This window comes from Mirounga angustirostris, unplaced genomic scaffold, assembly GCF_029215605.1.
Source record: "Mirounga angustirostris isolate CCGP_5_RB_7025 unplaced genomic scaffold, mMirAng1.0.hap1 SCAF_2, whole genome shotgun sequence".
NCBI lineage: Eukaryota > Metazoa > Chordata > Mammalia > Carnivora > Phocidae > Mirounga > Mirounga angustirostris.
The window spans coordinates 76,464,731-76,478,587 of record NW_026991710.1 but is presented as its reverse complement, the minus strand read 5'-3'; the positions used below and the strand labels follow the sequence as shown (position 1 = coordinate 76,478,587).

The following is a 13,857-nucleotide window of genomic DNA, read 5'->3' as shown; positions in this document are numbered from 1 at the left end:
GAAAATAAACACTTGCTTCTTTTGTGGTGAAGCATAAAACACTTAGGCTGGCATCTTGAATCATGGAGCTCCCCTCGATGTTGCTATTGCTCTTCAAGTAGGTGTAGTAAAATTTCTGCGATTCTTGCTTTCTGCATGGTATCTCAGCAGTAACAGATCAGAACAGGCTAGCAAGCAACTCCTTCCTAAATGTAAGCTCTAATTTCTTCTTCTGCAGTGAAATGAACCAAGTTTCTATGCAAAAGAATGAGTGACAGTATGCCCAGCCAATCAGCTTGGGTTTTTTCAGGAAAATCACCCCTTAATTCATTCAAAATTAGGTCATATGACACTATTTGAAATACTATTGGCTTACAATGAAAGTAATGTTTGCCTCTACACAGGATAAGGCCACCCATTTATGCCTCCCTGGGCTGAAGACACCTTGACTATAAACGATACTGTGAATTAAACACACACACACATACACACACACACACACAGGGAAAAAAATGTAGCCTTACCAGAGCTTCCCAACTATTAAAGGGCCGGAGTTCTGTTATCTTCTGAGCCTTTTTCTGAGAACACTGAGGAATCAAAGTAAGTTCACCAATTGAAGCATCTTGAAGAAAGTGAAGAATTTTACCCTTATAGCCATCCTCCATCACTTCTTCACCACTACTGTAGTCTTCATCTAGTGAACTACCCACATCAGAGCCCGAATCGTATTCAGAGTCTTCAATAACTCTCTTAGGATTAAATACATTTTTTTTACGTTTCTTGTTAAAACCATTTTGTGGTTTCATGGAACATTTCTGTTTCAATTTTGTTTTAGCTGCATTTTTAGGGTAATTCTGACTTCTTGAGGAAGCTTCTTTTCCATTTGGAAATTCACTTTGTGAAGCATACTGCATATCTGTGTAGAAAGATAAAAATAACTAAGTTAGGAAGATATAAATTAAATATAAATATAAAGATACAAGCCCTCAAATAAGAAAAAATTACCTAAACGTGTTATTTTCCTTTTGAATACAGAATTCAACTATAACTTGTTAAATTCTGATATGCTTTAAAGAGAAATACTGAAGTGGAATTTGAAGTTATACAATGAGTTGAAATAGTTAGCTTCAAAAACAGGCGATTACTAAAAAATAAAAATGAATAAAAACCCCCATTTTCTAACAAAGGTCCTGAGAATATAAATGGCAGCTGCATTTCTGTAAGATATCCCAGATGCTACTTAGCAGCCCCATCTCCATGCCAACACTGACAGGTATAGCAAAAACATGTTCACCCTAAATTAAAACCATTCCTATTATATTAATTTTCCATCACCATGTCCATCTATTGAAATATACTATTATTAAAAACATTGCCACACTGGTTAACCTATCATACTCCATTGATTTCTAAGATGCCTGTGATTGAAGATAACTGTTATTTCTTACCAGTTAATCTATTACATAATACTTTACTGTTTAGAATGTCTGTTTTACTTACACAAAGGGCTTTCAGACTTATACACTGATTATCATACATTCATATGCACATATAAAAGACAGAAAAACTGGGATAAGGCAGTTCTCAAATTCTTCACATTCATAATCTCTTTTGAATCATTTTTCAGACACAGAACTGGTGATATTGGTGGCTTTTTCCCCCCCACACACAATCTCATTCTCTGTGCCATCAAGAGCACTGGTACTAAGGTATTTCTTAAAATAATTTATTAAAAAACAAAACCAAAAAAACCTAAAACCACTGTACTGGGTTTTTAAAGCTGGTTCTGTAATCAAGCAGGAATCAATTAGATCAGCTCTTCATAGGGATGTTACTAAACATGTGTGATTCAACTCTTCTCCACTACTTAACCTCTAACATTTGGTTCTGAAAGTTAAAAGTGCTCCAATACAGGTTTAGGGACTTTCTTCCATGCCAGTGATATTCATCTTTTAGGTTTCTGATACTGGTGCTTCTGATTATTCATGTAAGAGCAGGCTAGGACACCTACATTACAGGGATTATAAACCACCAGCAATCATAAGATCCATCCTGTGTGCTGTTAAAATATAAAAAATGTTCCTTTTATATTCAATAAAACATGGTAATTTAAAAGTAGCCTTAACTATCAAAAAAAAAAAAAATCCAAATGGAAAAGGATATTTACTATTTCATTTTACACTGCCATTATAGAACAAGCCAAAACATTTGGAAACTGCTCATTTAAAAAAATTTTACATCATTATTTCCAAGATCTTTTGCAATCCCATTCTCTGATAATTACCTAATAGGTTTACATTTTCTTATATTCCAAAATACAGAACATCACAGGAATTATGTGTTTTCTAGGACAGAAGAGCTAATTACCTTGGTCTTCTGCAAACACTTTTAAAGATTCTAAAGCTTCTGTGTACATCCATTCATGTTCCTTGAGTACTTCCCTTAGTTCCTAGAAATAAGTCATTGATCTTTTTGTTAAAAATCTAAAATTAGCAACTTGTAAAAAACTTTTATGCTCTTTTAAAAATAAGTAAATCACTTGAAAATTCGTATCTGATTATTTCACATTTGTTTATATGCTGCTTTACAAATTCTTTCTGTATGTATAAAATTTCACCTCTGCGAATTTGTAAGTCTTCAAAGGAAAGGAAGCTAGACTTTTTCTGCATTTCTATTCTCCCTATGAAGGCTCTGAACACATGAGGATCAAAAATGTTTGTTCAATTAAACATACCATGCAGCTAGGCTTTTTCAAACTGCTAACTTCAAAACATATAGTTTCAACACATGTAAAGAACCAACCAACAAGATTTTGCATTTAGCTTATCAGAATTCAGCAGATGTACTACCTGTGCATATATTTGAATAAATCAATGCAAGTGTGAATGTATTCTAAATGTTTAACAAATAATGTGCTTCTACATACAATCAGGTGATGGAAGAGAAGCAAGTTTGGCATGAATCTTTATACAGACTCTGAAAGCATTCTTACTACTTAGCAAGTAGAACAAAGCTTATGGAATACTAAAGTACTGAAATGCAGTATTATACTTTAAGATTATTTTTTTTAAGTTTCTTTTTTTAGTAATCTCTACACCCAATGTGAGGCTCGAACCCACGATCCTGAGATCAAGAGTCATGCTTTTCCGACTCAGTCAACCAGGCACTCCTAACCCTTTAAAATTCTTAATGAAAAATTTAAAGGACAAGAATATGAAAAAAGCTAAAACAGTTGCCTTGGCTTTCTACATATTCACATTTCATATATGAGTTCCAACTGTTATGTTTGTTATGATTATGGTTACTATGCTGATAAAGTTGGCAATTAAGGTAAATAAACAACGTAAAGAATTAACAAGCAGTATAAAAGTATTTTATAATATTGATAAAGGAGTATATTTAATTAGGAAAATGCAAAACACACCCTAAGCTTTTCCACAGTTTTTCTCAAACACTATTTTGTTCCAAATATTTAGTACACACTGATTATATTTCTGTCCACAACCACCTACCTGTTTATCAAAATTGGGAAATTCCTTTTGCAATTTCAATACAATACTTTCTTGCTTTTCCCAATTACTACTAGATTCTGCAGACTCATTTGATTCCTCTCCCTAATGGAAAGAAAAAAAAAAAACCAATTAAGGAGAACATCTATAACGCTAACAGTCTTAAGACAATTACATTTATATTTGACTTGATTTGGAGCTTACCACATTAAGAATTCAGAAATGTTTCTATTTCTTGTGAAAACTGACAAATTAGTATCTTTAAGGATAAAAAATATTGCTGCTTTACGATCACAAAAAGACCTTTACTGCCTATCCAATAACTCACACTTCATTCATACACACTCAAAATGAGATAAATCTGCAAAAAGACTAGAATGTTCCTCAAATTATTCTAAATAATTTGGATATTTTGAAGTATATTTGCTAATGGCAAATAAAAAAAAGATTCAAATATCTCATCTATGCTCACACTTTTATACCTCCCTACAAATTTCAAATACTGAGAGAAAAAAGTTTACTTCTCATTTGGTGCTGATTCACAGAATGGCTTAAGTATTAATTGTTCAGCCATAACATAAAAGTAACATGAATAATAAATTTATGTGAAGCCAAAACATTAATCTGGGAATAATTATAGTTACTCATATAATCTCTTTCTTGTCACTTAACTGGACTTAAAGAAACTGGTTAAAATTCCACATCCAAGGGGCACCTGGGTGGCTCAGTCAGTTAAGTGTCTGACTCTTGGTTTCAGCTCAGGTCATGATCCCAAGGTTGTGGGATCAAGCCTCACAACAGGCTCAGCGGAAGGTCTGCTTGAGATTCTCTCTCCCCCTCTCAAAATAAATGAATAAATCTTAAAAAAAAAAAAAAAAAAAGATTTTGGGGTTCATGCATAAGAAAAATCTTGCATTTCAGTCAATCAAAAAACATTTATCTAACTCTGCTTAGAACTATACCACATGCCATATAATCAAGATATAGAAAAATACAGCCTCATGTTTTCTCTTCTACCTCCTTTCTTATCCAACAACTAAATGTTATTTTTCTTCCCCTACCCAAAATAGAAATACTAAATTGTGAGTGATACCTCTGCTGCACAGAGGTGTAAGATGGAGTTCCACAAGACAGAAGCAAATAAAATACTATGGAAGTTTGGAAGAGGAAGAAGAAAACTCCATGTGTTTTTATATTAGTGAATGGCCCATTTGGGTTGAAGCACAGAGACCATGGATAGGCTACTAGGCTGAAAAATTAAATCAGAGCTAATACTGTATTTGGCCTGCAGTGTTAAATTGAGGTCAGCCTTTATTAAGAAAGCAAAGGATTTTGAGCTGGGTAAAAAAACACTAATACATGGAGAAAGCATTTCAAAACCCTCAGAAATTCATACTGCCATCCTCACTTAACAGCTGAAGACACTGAAACGCCAAGAATAAACCTTTTAGGTCATAGATAGATAACTATCTGAGGCAGGAATAGAAACTTAGGTATCCAACTGTAAACTGCTGTTTTTCTACTATGTAAATGTTTCCTAAACCTTAGTCATTCACATAGCACATTCCTGTCCATCAAAGAATGAATGGATAAACAAACTGTAGTATATACACAAAATGATATTCAGCCTTAAAAAAAAGTACTGATACTTGCTACAATGTGGATGAACCTCCAAAAACATTATGCTAAGTGAAAGCTAGACACAAAAGGTAACATATTGTGTGCTTCTATTTACATGAAATATCCAGAACAGGTAAATCCACAGACAGAAAGCAGACTGGTGGCTGCCCAGGGCTGGGGGGAGGAATGAAAGGAGAGAAACGACTTAAAAGGGATGGCAGGCTAGTATGGGGTGATAGAAAGATTTTGGGACCAGACGGGATGGTAGACTAGCAATGAACTGCTCATTCTAAAATGGTTAATTTTATGCTATGTGAATTTTACCTTAATAAAAAAAAGTCTGACGTTTGGAAAGCAGTATCTTTTGGGAATCAAATATATGATAGTACAAATTAAACATTCAGTAGATGGTATACTTCTCATTTGCTCTCTACTCTCAGATTTAACACTTCTGCCAGCTCTGCTAATCCCTGGTGACTTAAAATACCTATGCAATCCAGTGGTAACACCAGAGCTTTATACAAGACCGGTGATACACAGAGTCTGGGCCTAAATCTGTCTCAGTGGGCTGTAGGGTTATGAATTAATCTTGTGGTTATTTTTCCCATTCCAGAATGCAGAGCTGGAGCAGATATATTTAGGACTGGCAGCAATCTCATATTAGCTCCTTGGCCCACGAAGGGCCATTATTGTAGGAAAAAAACAAATCCAAGTTCCTAAAACCGTGGAGGGGCAGAGGAAGGGGTAGGAAGAGGAAGAAGAGAAGTACAAGCAGCAGCAGCAGCAACAGCATATTCCTGAAGGAACTGAGAGACAGTATCACCATCCCATCCCAATGAAATGGGGTTCCTTGGCCTATACGAGAGCTAGATGATGGGTTTCGGGTTATCATAAACAAAGAGGTGATGACCCTGATTTTAACTACTAAACCAGATGTGGTATTTTTACTGGAGCAAATCAATAAAACTGTGCAGTTATCAATCTGTCAGATGCTTCTTCCCCCACTGTCCCCATCCCAATTAGAAAGGACAAGCCAAAGCAATTGTTTTCATCTGGGCAGGGTCAGTGTTAGATGCACCTTCACTGTCTTTAGGGTTATGGTAACTCTCTTGCTCTTTCCTCATACAGTACTCTAGGACTGATAGTTTTGCACAGTGCACAGAATTCACTTTAATCATCTACACCGAAGACATCACACTGACTGGACCTGGTAGGCAGGAAGCAGTGGGTACCTTAGTAAGATACATGCATGCCAAAGAGTGGGGAATAACCCCCCTCAAATTCTGGGGACCACCACTTTCATGAATTTTATGAGGGATCCAATCTGGGGCATGTTGCAAATGCCATTCAAAAAAAAAAAAAGGAAAGAAAAAACGGTGCATATTGTTTAACTCTACGAGAAAGAAGCACAACACTTGGTCAGCCTCCTTCAATATTGGAGGCAAGGTACACTTCATTATGGTGTGTGCTGCTTAATCTGTTTACAAACTAACTCTTTAACACTGTCACAGTTATGAATTGGGCCCACATGAAGAGAAGACTCTAGCAGTCCAGGATACAGTACAAGGTGCTCTGCCACTTGGGTTTCTTGACCAACAAGCAGATGCCAATGGTCTCAAAGAATCTGGCTAACAAGGATGTTGTATAGTGTCTCTAGAAAGCCCTAATAGGAAAATCACAGCAGAGACCAATAAGCTTTTGAAGCAAGGTCAGGTGTCCTGCTGAAAACTACAGTCTGTTCTGCTACATGACATATGCAATTCCAAAATTACCGCACTGTGCAAAATCATGAAAATAATAAACTACAGTGTCTAAGAAAAATCATGTTAGAGGCACAACATTCAGAAACTTCATCAGTGGGGCGCCTGGGTGGCTCAGTCGTTAAGCGGCTGCCTCTGGCTCAGGTCATGATCTCAGGGTCCTGGGATCAAGCCCCGCATCGGGCTCCCTGCTCGGCGGGGAGCCTACTTCTCCCTCTCCCTCTGCCTGCCTCTCTGTCTACTTGTTCTCTCTATCTCTCTGTCAAATAAATAAATAAAATCTTTAAAAAAAAAAAAAAAAAAAAGAAACTTCATCAGTGACACATTAAAAAAAGAAAGGACTGTGCTTAAAACAGGGTAGCACAATTTCACGGACATTAAATGGTTAAGAAATACATAAATACTGTAATAAATATGAACTGAAGTCTGCCTGGGGGCTTTAGCACTGGAAGGATTGCAGCTTATGAGGTACTGTGAAGTGGTAGAAGGGTTATCTGAAAATAACCAATTTGTTAACACCAGCTATGGAATGCCATGGCTCACTGTGTTATCTCTGCTATACTGGCTAAAAATATAAATAAGAAATTATAAAATAAACAAATATGTATTTCTGCTCCTTTGCGAGCCCCTCCTTTCATACTAATGCTGTCTATATGGTTTTTTTTTTTTCAACTTATTTATTTGAGAGAGAGCACGCACGTGCATTCAAGCCAAGGGACGGGCAGAGGGAGAGGCAGGGAATCTTAAGCAGACTCTGAACCAAGCGCAGAGCCCAATGTGGGGCTTGAACTCACAACCCTGAGATCATGACCTGAGCTGAAATCGAGCTGGATGCTTAACTGACTGAGCCATCCAGGTGCCCCTGTCTGTATGGTTCTAAATTCAACTGGATGCTATGCATGACTCTTACTACATTCAGCATTAAAGCCATTATCTTCAAACCAGTACAACGGTTTTCAGTAACACTTAAAACACCAGCTAACGTGATGTGTTAAAGCTGTCATGGTGTAGCCTTTTAGTCTTCACCATCACTGTCATCATCACCTTCCGCATTCATATGGCCAGCAGCAGCAAATTATTGCAAGAGTTCTGTGGTTAGATCATGAGTGGGACCCTAGCTCTTTATCTTCTCCAGTTTCTACTTCCTCCAATCCAACCTGCTTTCTTAACATAGCTTGTTCTAAGTTTTAAAAACTTCTCTAAAGAATCAAAATCTTTCAAAATCACAAATAAATCAAGGAGAGTTTTCCACCACACATAATGCAAACACTCTTTTATCACTCCAGGCTTTTACAATGGTAGCAATGAACATTCTGATGTTAAATCTATTCCCAAATTCTATAATCACATCTGCATTCTTTCAGTAATAGCAATTAGCATCTTAAATGCTCACTTTAAATAGTAAGCCATAAATGATGTAATCACACTTTTATCACAGGGCTATCTCAGAGCGGTGGTTTTCTGAGGCAAAAAGAAGAAAAAAAATGGGGTTGAGTTCGGTTTTTGTAAATAGGCAGGCTTGATGCATTATAAGAGTTTTTAAGGAAAGTTTTTTTCACTTGCTGTTGTTTTTACAATAATCCTCTTACAACGGACAAGAATTAAGTAAAAGTATCAATGCAGATTTGGGCAATCCATCCATTTTTTCTATACCTATAGTGAACTCTAAGGCTGACTTTATTTCTTTTAAAAGGCTCAGCTCAGTTTGGTAAGTAATAAACTACTATTGGTTTTAGCTCTAAGTCTCTACCTGGCATCTTTCAAAGCCCTAATTCCTCTTTTCTGTCTTTCAGATTTGGGACTTGTAAGGCAGGCATTTGTAACAGATACCTGTTTTGTCAAAATTTAGAGTTTAATTCAATGTACAGTTGCTTCCTTTAGTTTACTTCTGTATCACACCTGGAAAATTCTTTTGCAGCTTTCCCATCTGCACTCATTGCTCTGCGTGACAGCTGATGGCTTAGGAATTTGCAGCACTGTTTGAAACTACTAAAGCAACCACTAGTGGCACCGAAAGAAGCTACTTCTGCAGGATACAGTTATTTCCTTAAAAAGGCTTTGTATATAAAGATCTAGATGGAAAGGGGTGTTCCTGATTTTTTCACTCTTTGATCTTTAATTCAAATGCTCAACCATCTTTACTTTTCTCCTATTTCTTTATGCCTATCCCAGCATTTCATGACAGGCTGGCTGTATTATATTTGTGGCACTGTCTCTGATGCTTCACAATGTGCATTCCTTTATGCCTGTTGCTCAGGATATAGCATATCCTTATTTCTTCCCAAATGTTTGTTTCAAGCTTTTCTTCAACACTTAAAACTTTCCTTTTGTATGTACTGCTGATATTTTTGAACAAGATTGCTTAGATATGTTCGGGATGTTGAACAGGTGCTTTTTTCCCAAAAAGTTCACCATTGTGAAAGAATAGAAACACAGACTCATGGGATAATAAACATGGTAAAATGAGGGAGCCAGTAGATGTTTGGGGTGTGTACATTTTATGTATTCCTATGTGGCCCAGTGCAGCTGGGTACAGTGTTCTGTGTTCATCTAGTACTTCTCATGAACAAAACTGTACATAAATAACACAAAATCTAGGCTACACTAAAACTGCTGTTTAACATATTTACTGCACTGGAACAAATTCACCTTTTAAAAACATAATGGACTTCTCTCTCTTTGTAAAACAATTGTTGGCTTGATAGGGAGTCCTGATAGGAACAGAATGGTTGGCCATGGGACATTAAATGACCATGAGACTTGAGCTGATGTGATCTATCTCATCTACCAAGCCTAAAACTGGGCATGAACAGCAGCAACCCATCATCAAAATGGGAGACTGAAATTCGACTTGAGCAGGTTCAGGAGGCACAAATAAGTTGCATGTGCAGCAGTCCCAGACTCCCATAGTACCTACTTCTGCTTTACTGCTACCCCTCCTTCAACCAGTATCTACGGCACTTTTGGGAATTCTTTATGATCAAATAATGAGGGAAAATCTTGAACTTGGTTTTCAAAGGGTTTACATACTGTTAGAAGCAGCCCAAAGTGAAGTAAACAACTGCTATGACTTAACCTCTTTTAAAAGAGTAGCCCTGTGCACAACTTTGGGCAGTACATCTTACTGTCCCTTTTGCATAGAAAGAGATGGCCAGATGTATAGCGCTATGATATTGTATGGACAGAAGCCAAGGAGGAGAGTAAGAGTAAAAGATCGGTAACCAGAAGTCTGGGAAAGAGGTGCACTGTTGAACTTATCAGGAGTTTTTCTGAGAACAGAATGCAAGGGAAACAGTTTTCCTTGAGAATGTTCAGCAAAGGCCATCTACTACAGAGGAAATTTTTAGTAATCAGATAGACAAGATGATCTATTTTGTGAATACCAATACCACCACAGCCATCTGAATGCTTGCTCAATGGGTCTACATACAAATGGCCATGGTAACAGGAATTGAGGCTGTGCATACAAATCAACAAGACAGTCCCACACCAAGATTTATCTGACCATTGCTACCAACAAATACTTGACTTGCCAAGAGAAGAGGCCAACAATGAGTTTCCACAATACTATCATTCCTTGGGAGATTCAGTCAACTGTCTGGTGGAAAGCTGATTACATTGGACCCCTTTCATCATGGAAGGGACAGTAATAGAAAACTACCGGAAGCTGCCTTGCCTTTCTACTTGCTTCTGGCAATATCAGTTATGGGTTGAATTCTGTCTCTCCAAAATTCATGTGATGAATAACACCCAGTAGCTCAGAATGTGACTTTATTTGGAGACAGAGTCTTTACTGAGATAATCAAATTAAAATTAGGGCAAGCCCTAATCTGATGACTGGTGTCCTTACAAAAAGGAGAAATTTGGAGAGAGACATGCACACAAAGAGCACACAATGTGATGACGAAGGCAAGGATCTACAAGCCAAGAAACACCAAAGTTGCCATCAAACCACCAGGAACAAAGAGAATAACGGAAAGCCTTCAGAAGAAACTAACCCTTCTGATGCACTAGCTTCAGAACTGTAAGACAATACATTTCTGTTGTTTAAGCCACCCAGCTTGTGCTACTTTGTTATGGCAGCCCTAGGAAACTAACATATCATATACAGATATAGAGAAAACCTAATTCACACAGTACACTGTGACACCATAATGCTTCTGGCTAGGGAGCTAAGAAAAGTGCATCAGTGAATTCATGCCCAAGTTCAGTGATTTCACCATGGGCCTCAATACTCAGAAGCAGCAGGCTTATAGAACAGTGGTACCACTTAGTGAAAATTCAGCACATGAACTTATGGAGAACACCCAAGACTGATGTGTTATTCAACAGGATGTACAAAGAAAGTAAATGCTTTGAATCAGCAATCAATATGATGCTATTTTCCCCACAGCCATTATATATAGATCTGTAAAATAAAATGTGGGCCTAGTCTCTTATACTACAGCTGTTCCTCATAGCTAAAAACCCAATCACAGAATTTTTACTTCCCATCAGTATTAAGTTCTTAAGAAAAAAATGCTTCCATGTAGGGACATAACATTGTCTCATTAAATTAGGGTAGAGATTGCCACCTGGCTACTCTGGGCTTCTTATACCATTAAATCACACATTAAAAAAAAAAAAAAAAAAAGGTTATTATACTAGTTGGGGTAACTGATTTTGATTTTGATTACCAAGAAGAAATTGTGTTGTCTTGAATGCAGGCAGGGAGGACTATGTCTGGTTTCACTGGGAGGCCTCTCAGTAGTTCTATTCATAAAGTGAAAAGTTAATGGAAAACTACAGAGTAACCCAATAAAAGCATAACCATAATTACTTTTAGATAAGCAATTAAATATCAAAGATGTCATCTAGAAGAATTATAAACAGCTGCCACTGAGGAGGAGGAAATGGTGCTGGTGGTGATAACAGCCATTTTTCTTAAGTGTTCAATTATATATTCAAAGTATATTTTCCCAAAGTTACTTTATCATGCCACTAGAATGTTTTTAATAATTTATTTTATAACTCAGAGATAAGCACTTAATACCAGATAAATTAAAAAGAAAGCAAAAAGTCATAAATGAAATGTAAACACATTCTGATTTGGTTGTGAAAAAGGAGTGATTCATTTAGGTCTAATATCCACAGATTCAAGATATTCTATGCCTAACAGCTGATTCTGATACTGCAGTTCAAATGTAACTTACATGATCCAGTCTTTTCTTTTTTATAGACTGATCATCATTAAATTCATCTTCCTCATATGGCTCTGAAGAAGATGATAATTTTCTTTTCCTGGGTCCACCACCTTTTAAAACAGAGAAGAACAATCAAAATCTGCACAGTTATTGTAAGAAACATTAATGCAAAATAAAGGCAAAAATGTTATTATAATGAATACATGTGTAGACAGTTCTCTTGACATCAGGCCCAATGTTATTTCTTCTACTTATCTTGTATACTCAGTAAATGTCAACTGAATTAAAGGAAGAATAGAGACTTTTATCAGTCTTTCAAAAGTAGAAATCACTGTAATAATGTTATTTGTAAACCATGTTACTTAACAATAACATACATCACTAAACTGACGGGTAATTCTACAGAGCAATATTGAAAGGATAGGGTTCCCCTGGTGACTGAGTGTTCAGCAGTGAAAAAAAGCTGAGCCCTATCAGTGTAGCTTATTTGAATAATTGTTTACTATGTACCAGGCTTTGCAAAGGGCTTTTATTAACTGTTGTTACAAACTTCCACAATAAAATTACAAAGTAGGTAACAGTCTCTCTCATTTAACAAATGAGGAGGAAATGAGATATAGACAGCTCAAGTAATTAATGCTCTTAACCTAAAACCAAGGGAGTGTAACAGAGGCTATAACAGTGATAGAAAATTTACATACTGTCATAACTGAAAGAGAAACTCAAACTATATGATCTTAATAAGCTATACTATAGGGGTGCATGGCTGGCTCAGTAGGTAGAGCAGTGACTCAATCTTGGGGTTGTAAATTCAAGCCCCACACTGGGTGTAGAGATTACTTAAAAATAAAATCTTAAAAGAAACAAAAAAAGGAAGCTATATTACATATTTGTACTTTGAATACATTTATCTATTTCTTATATACTTTTACTTTCAGAGAGCAAATTCCTCAGACATACTGCTGTGCTAATATGAAACCATCTGCTAAAGCTTACAAAAGTGCAGTATTAATTAAATCAGTACCCTATGCTTTTAGAAATAAAACTTGTAGAAGTACAGTATTCAAAATAAATATAAACATGACAGCTTTTAAGTTGAAAGCCTGAAAATTTTATAATATAGTTGTAACAAAGTAAATGTTATTAAAGTTTTTTTTTTTCTTTTTTCTTTTTTTCTTTTTTGTAGGCTGGGAGGTAGTAAATGAATAGAGTAATGCTTTCTATCCAATCATCTCCCACAGCCCAGGTTTCAATGTTCCAAAGTTTAATTAACAGAACAGGGAAGCTACCCTGAACTGAACTCAACACTTTGGAATTATTAAAGTTTTAAAGTATAATTTCATGTAAGTGTGGATGGTTAAATTTTTATTTTCCAATTTATTTCATAAAGTAAATGTGCATTCTGCAGATACCAACTACTTCCCATTATCCACTTTAATAAGGGATTATAACCCATATATTTAATGGGGTAGGGTGAGCACTGTTAGTAACAGTCTAAGTCTGAAAAAAACTTCGAAATAGGTGATTTATGTCATGTCACCTAGACATGTTTCTTTCCCCAAAGAACAAGAACTTTGTTTTGTCAATAAAGGATTCTTCAACCTTAATTATCTGTTTAAACAACTTTCCTTTTTGTTAATATTATGACACCAAATATTTACATGTATTTAAAGTGGCTACAGGCAAAAAATTTGCAAAATGTGGGGGACAAAATACAAATCTAAAATTTTAGTATGAAAAGGTTACATAACAGCACACAATGCTGCCTACATCTAAATCTACTCTATTTATAATTAATTAAAAATT

The 13,857-nt window shown here is 36.0% G+C and overlaps 1 protein-coding gene and 1 non-coding gene across 5 annotated transcripts in view; both read right to left on the bottom strand.

Moving 5' to 3' along the window:
• Positions 1 to 13,857, bottom strand: part of SMARCAD1 (SWI/SNF-related, matrix-associated actin-dependent regulator of chromatin, subfamily a, containing DEAD/H box 1) — a 77,514-nt gene that overhangs the window by 34,325 nt on the left and 29,332 nt on the right. For all 4 annotated transcript variants that reach the window (XM_045880743.3, XM_045880745.3, XM_045880742.3 and 1 more), the window contains exons 6-9: positions 12,061 to 12,161; positions 3,492 to 3,593; positions 2,347 to 2,428; positions 504 to 895 (exon numbers count right to left, since the gene is read on the bottom strand). In XM_045880743.3, the coding sequence (XP_045736699.1) occupies positions 504 to 895; positions 2,347 to 2,428; positions 3,492 to 3,593; positions 12,061 to 12,161 (677 nt within the window). The remainder of the gene's footprint in view (positions 1 to 503; positions 896 to 2,346; positions 2,429 to 3,491; positions 3,594 to 12,060; positions 12,162 to 13,857) is intronic.
• LOC123849175 (small nucleolar RNA SNORA36 family) lies at positions 13,230 to 13,366 on the bottom strand. The gene has a single exon (XR_006792001.1). It is a non-coding gene; the product is annotated as a small nucleolar RNA SNORA36 family (small nucleolar RNA).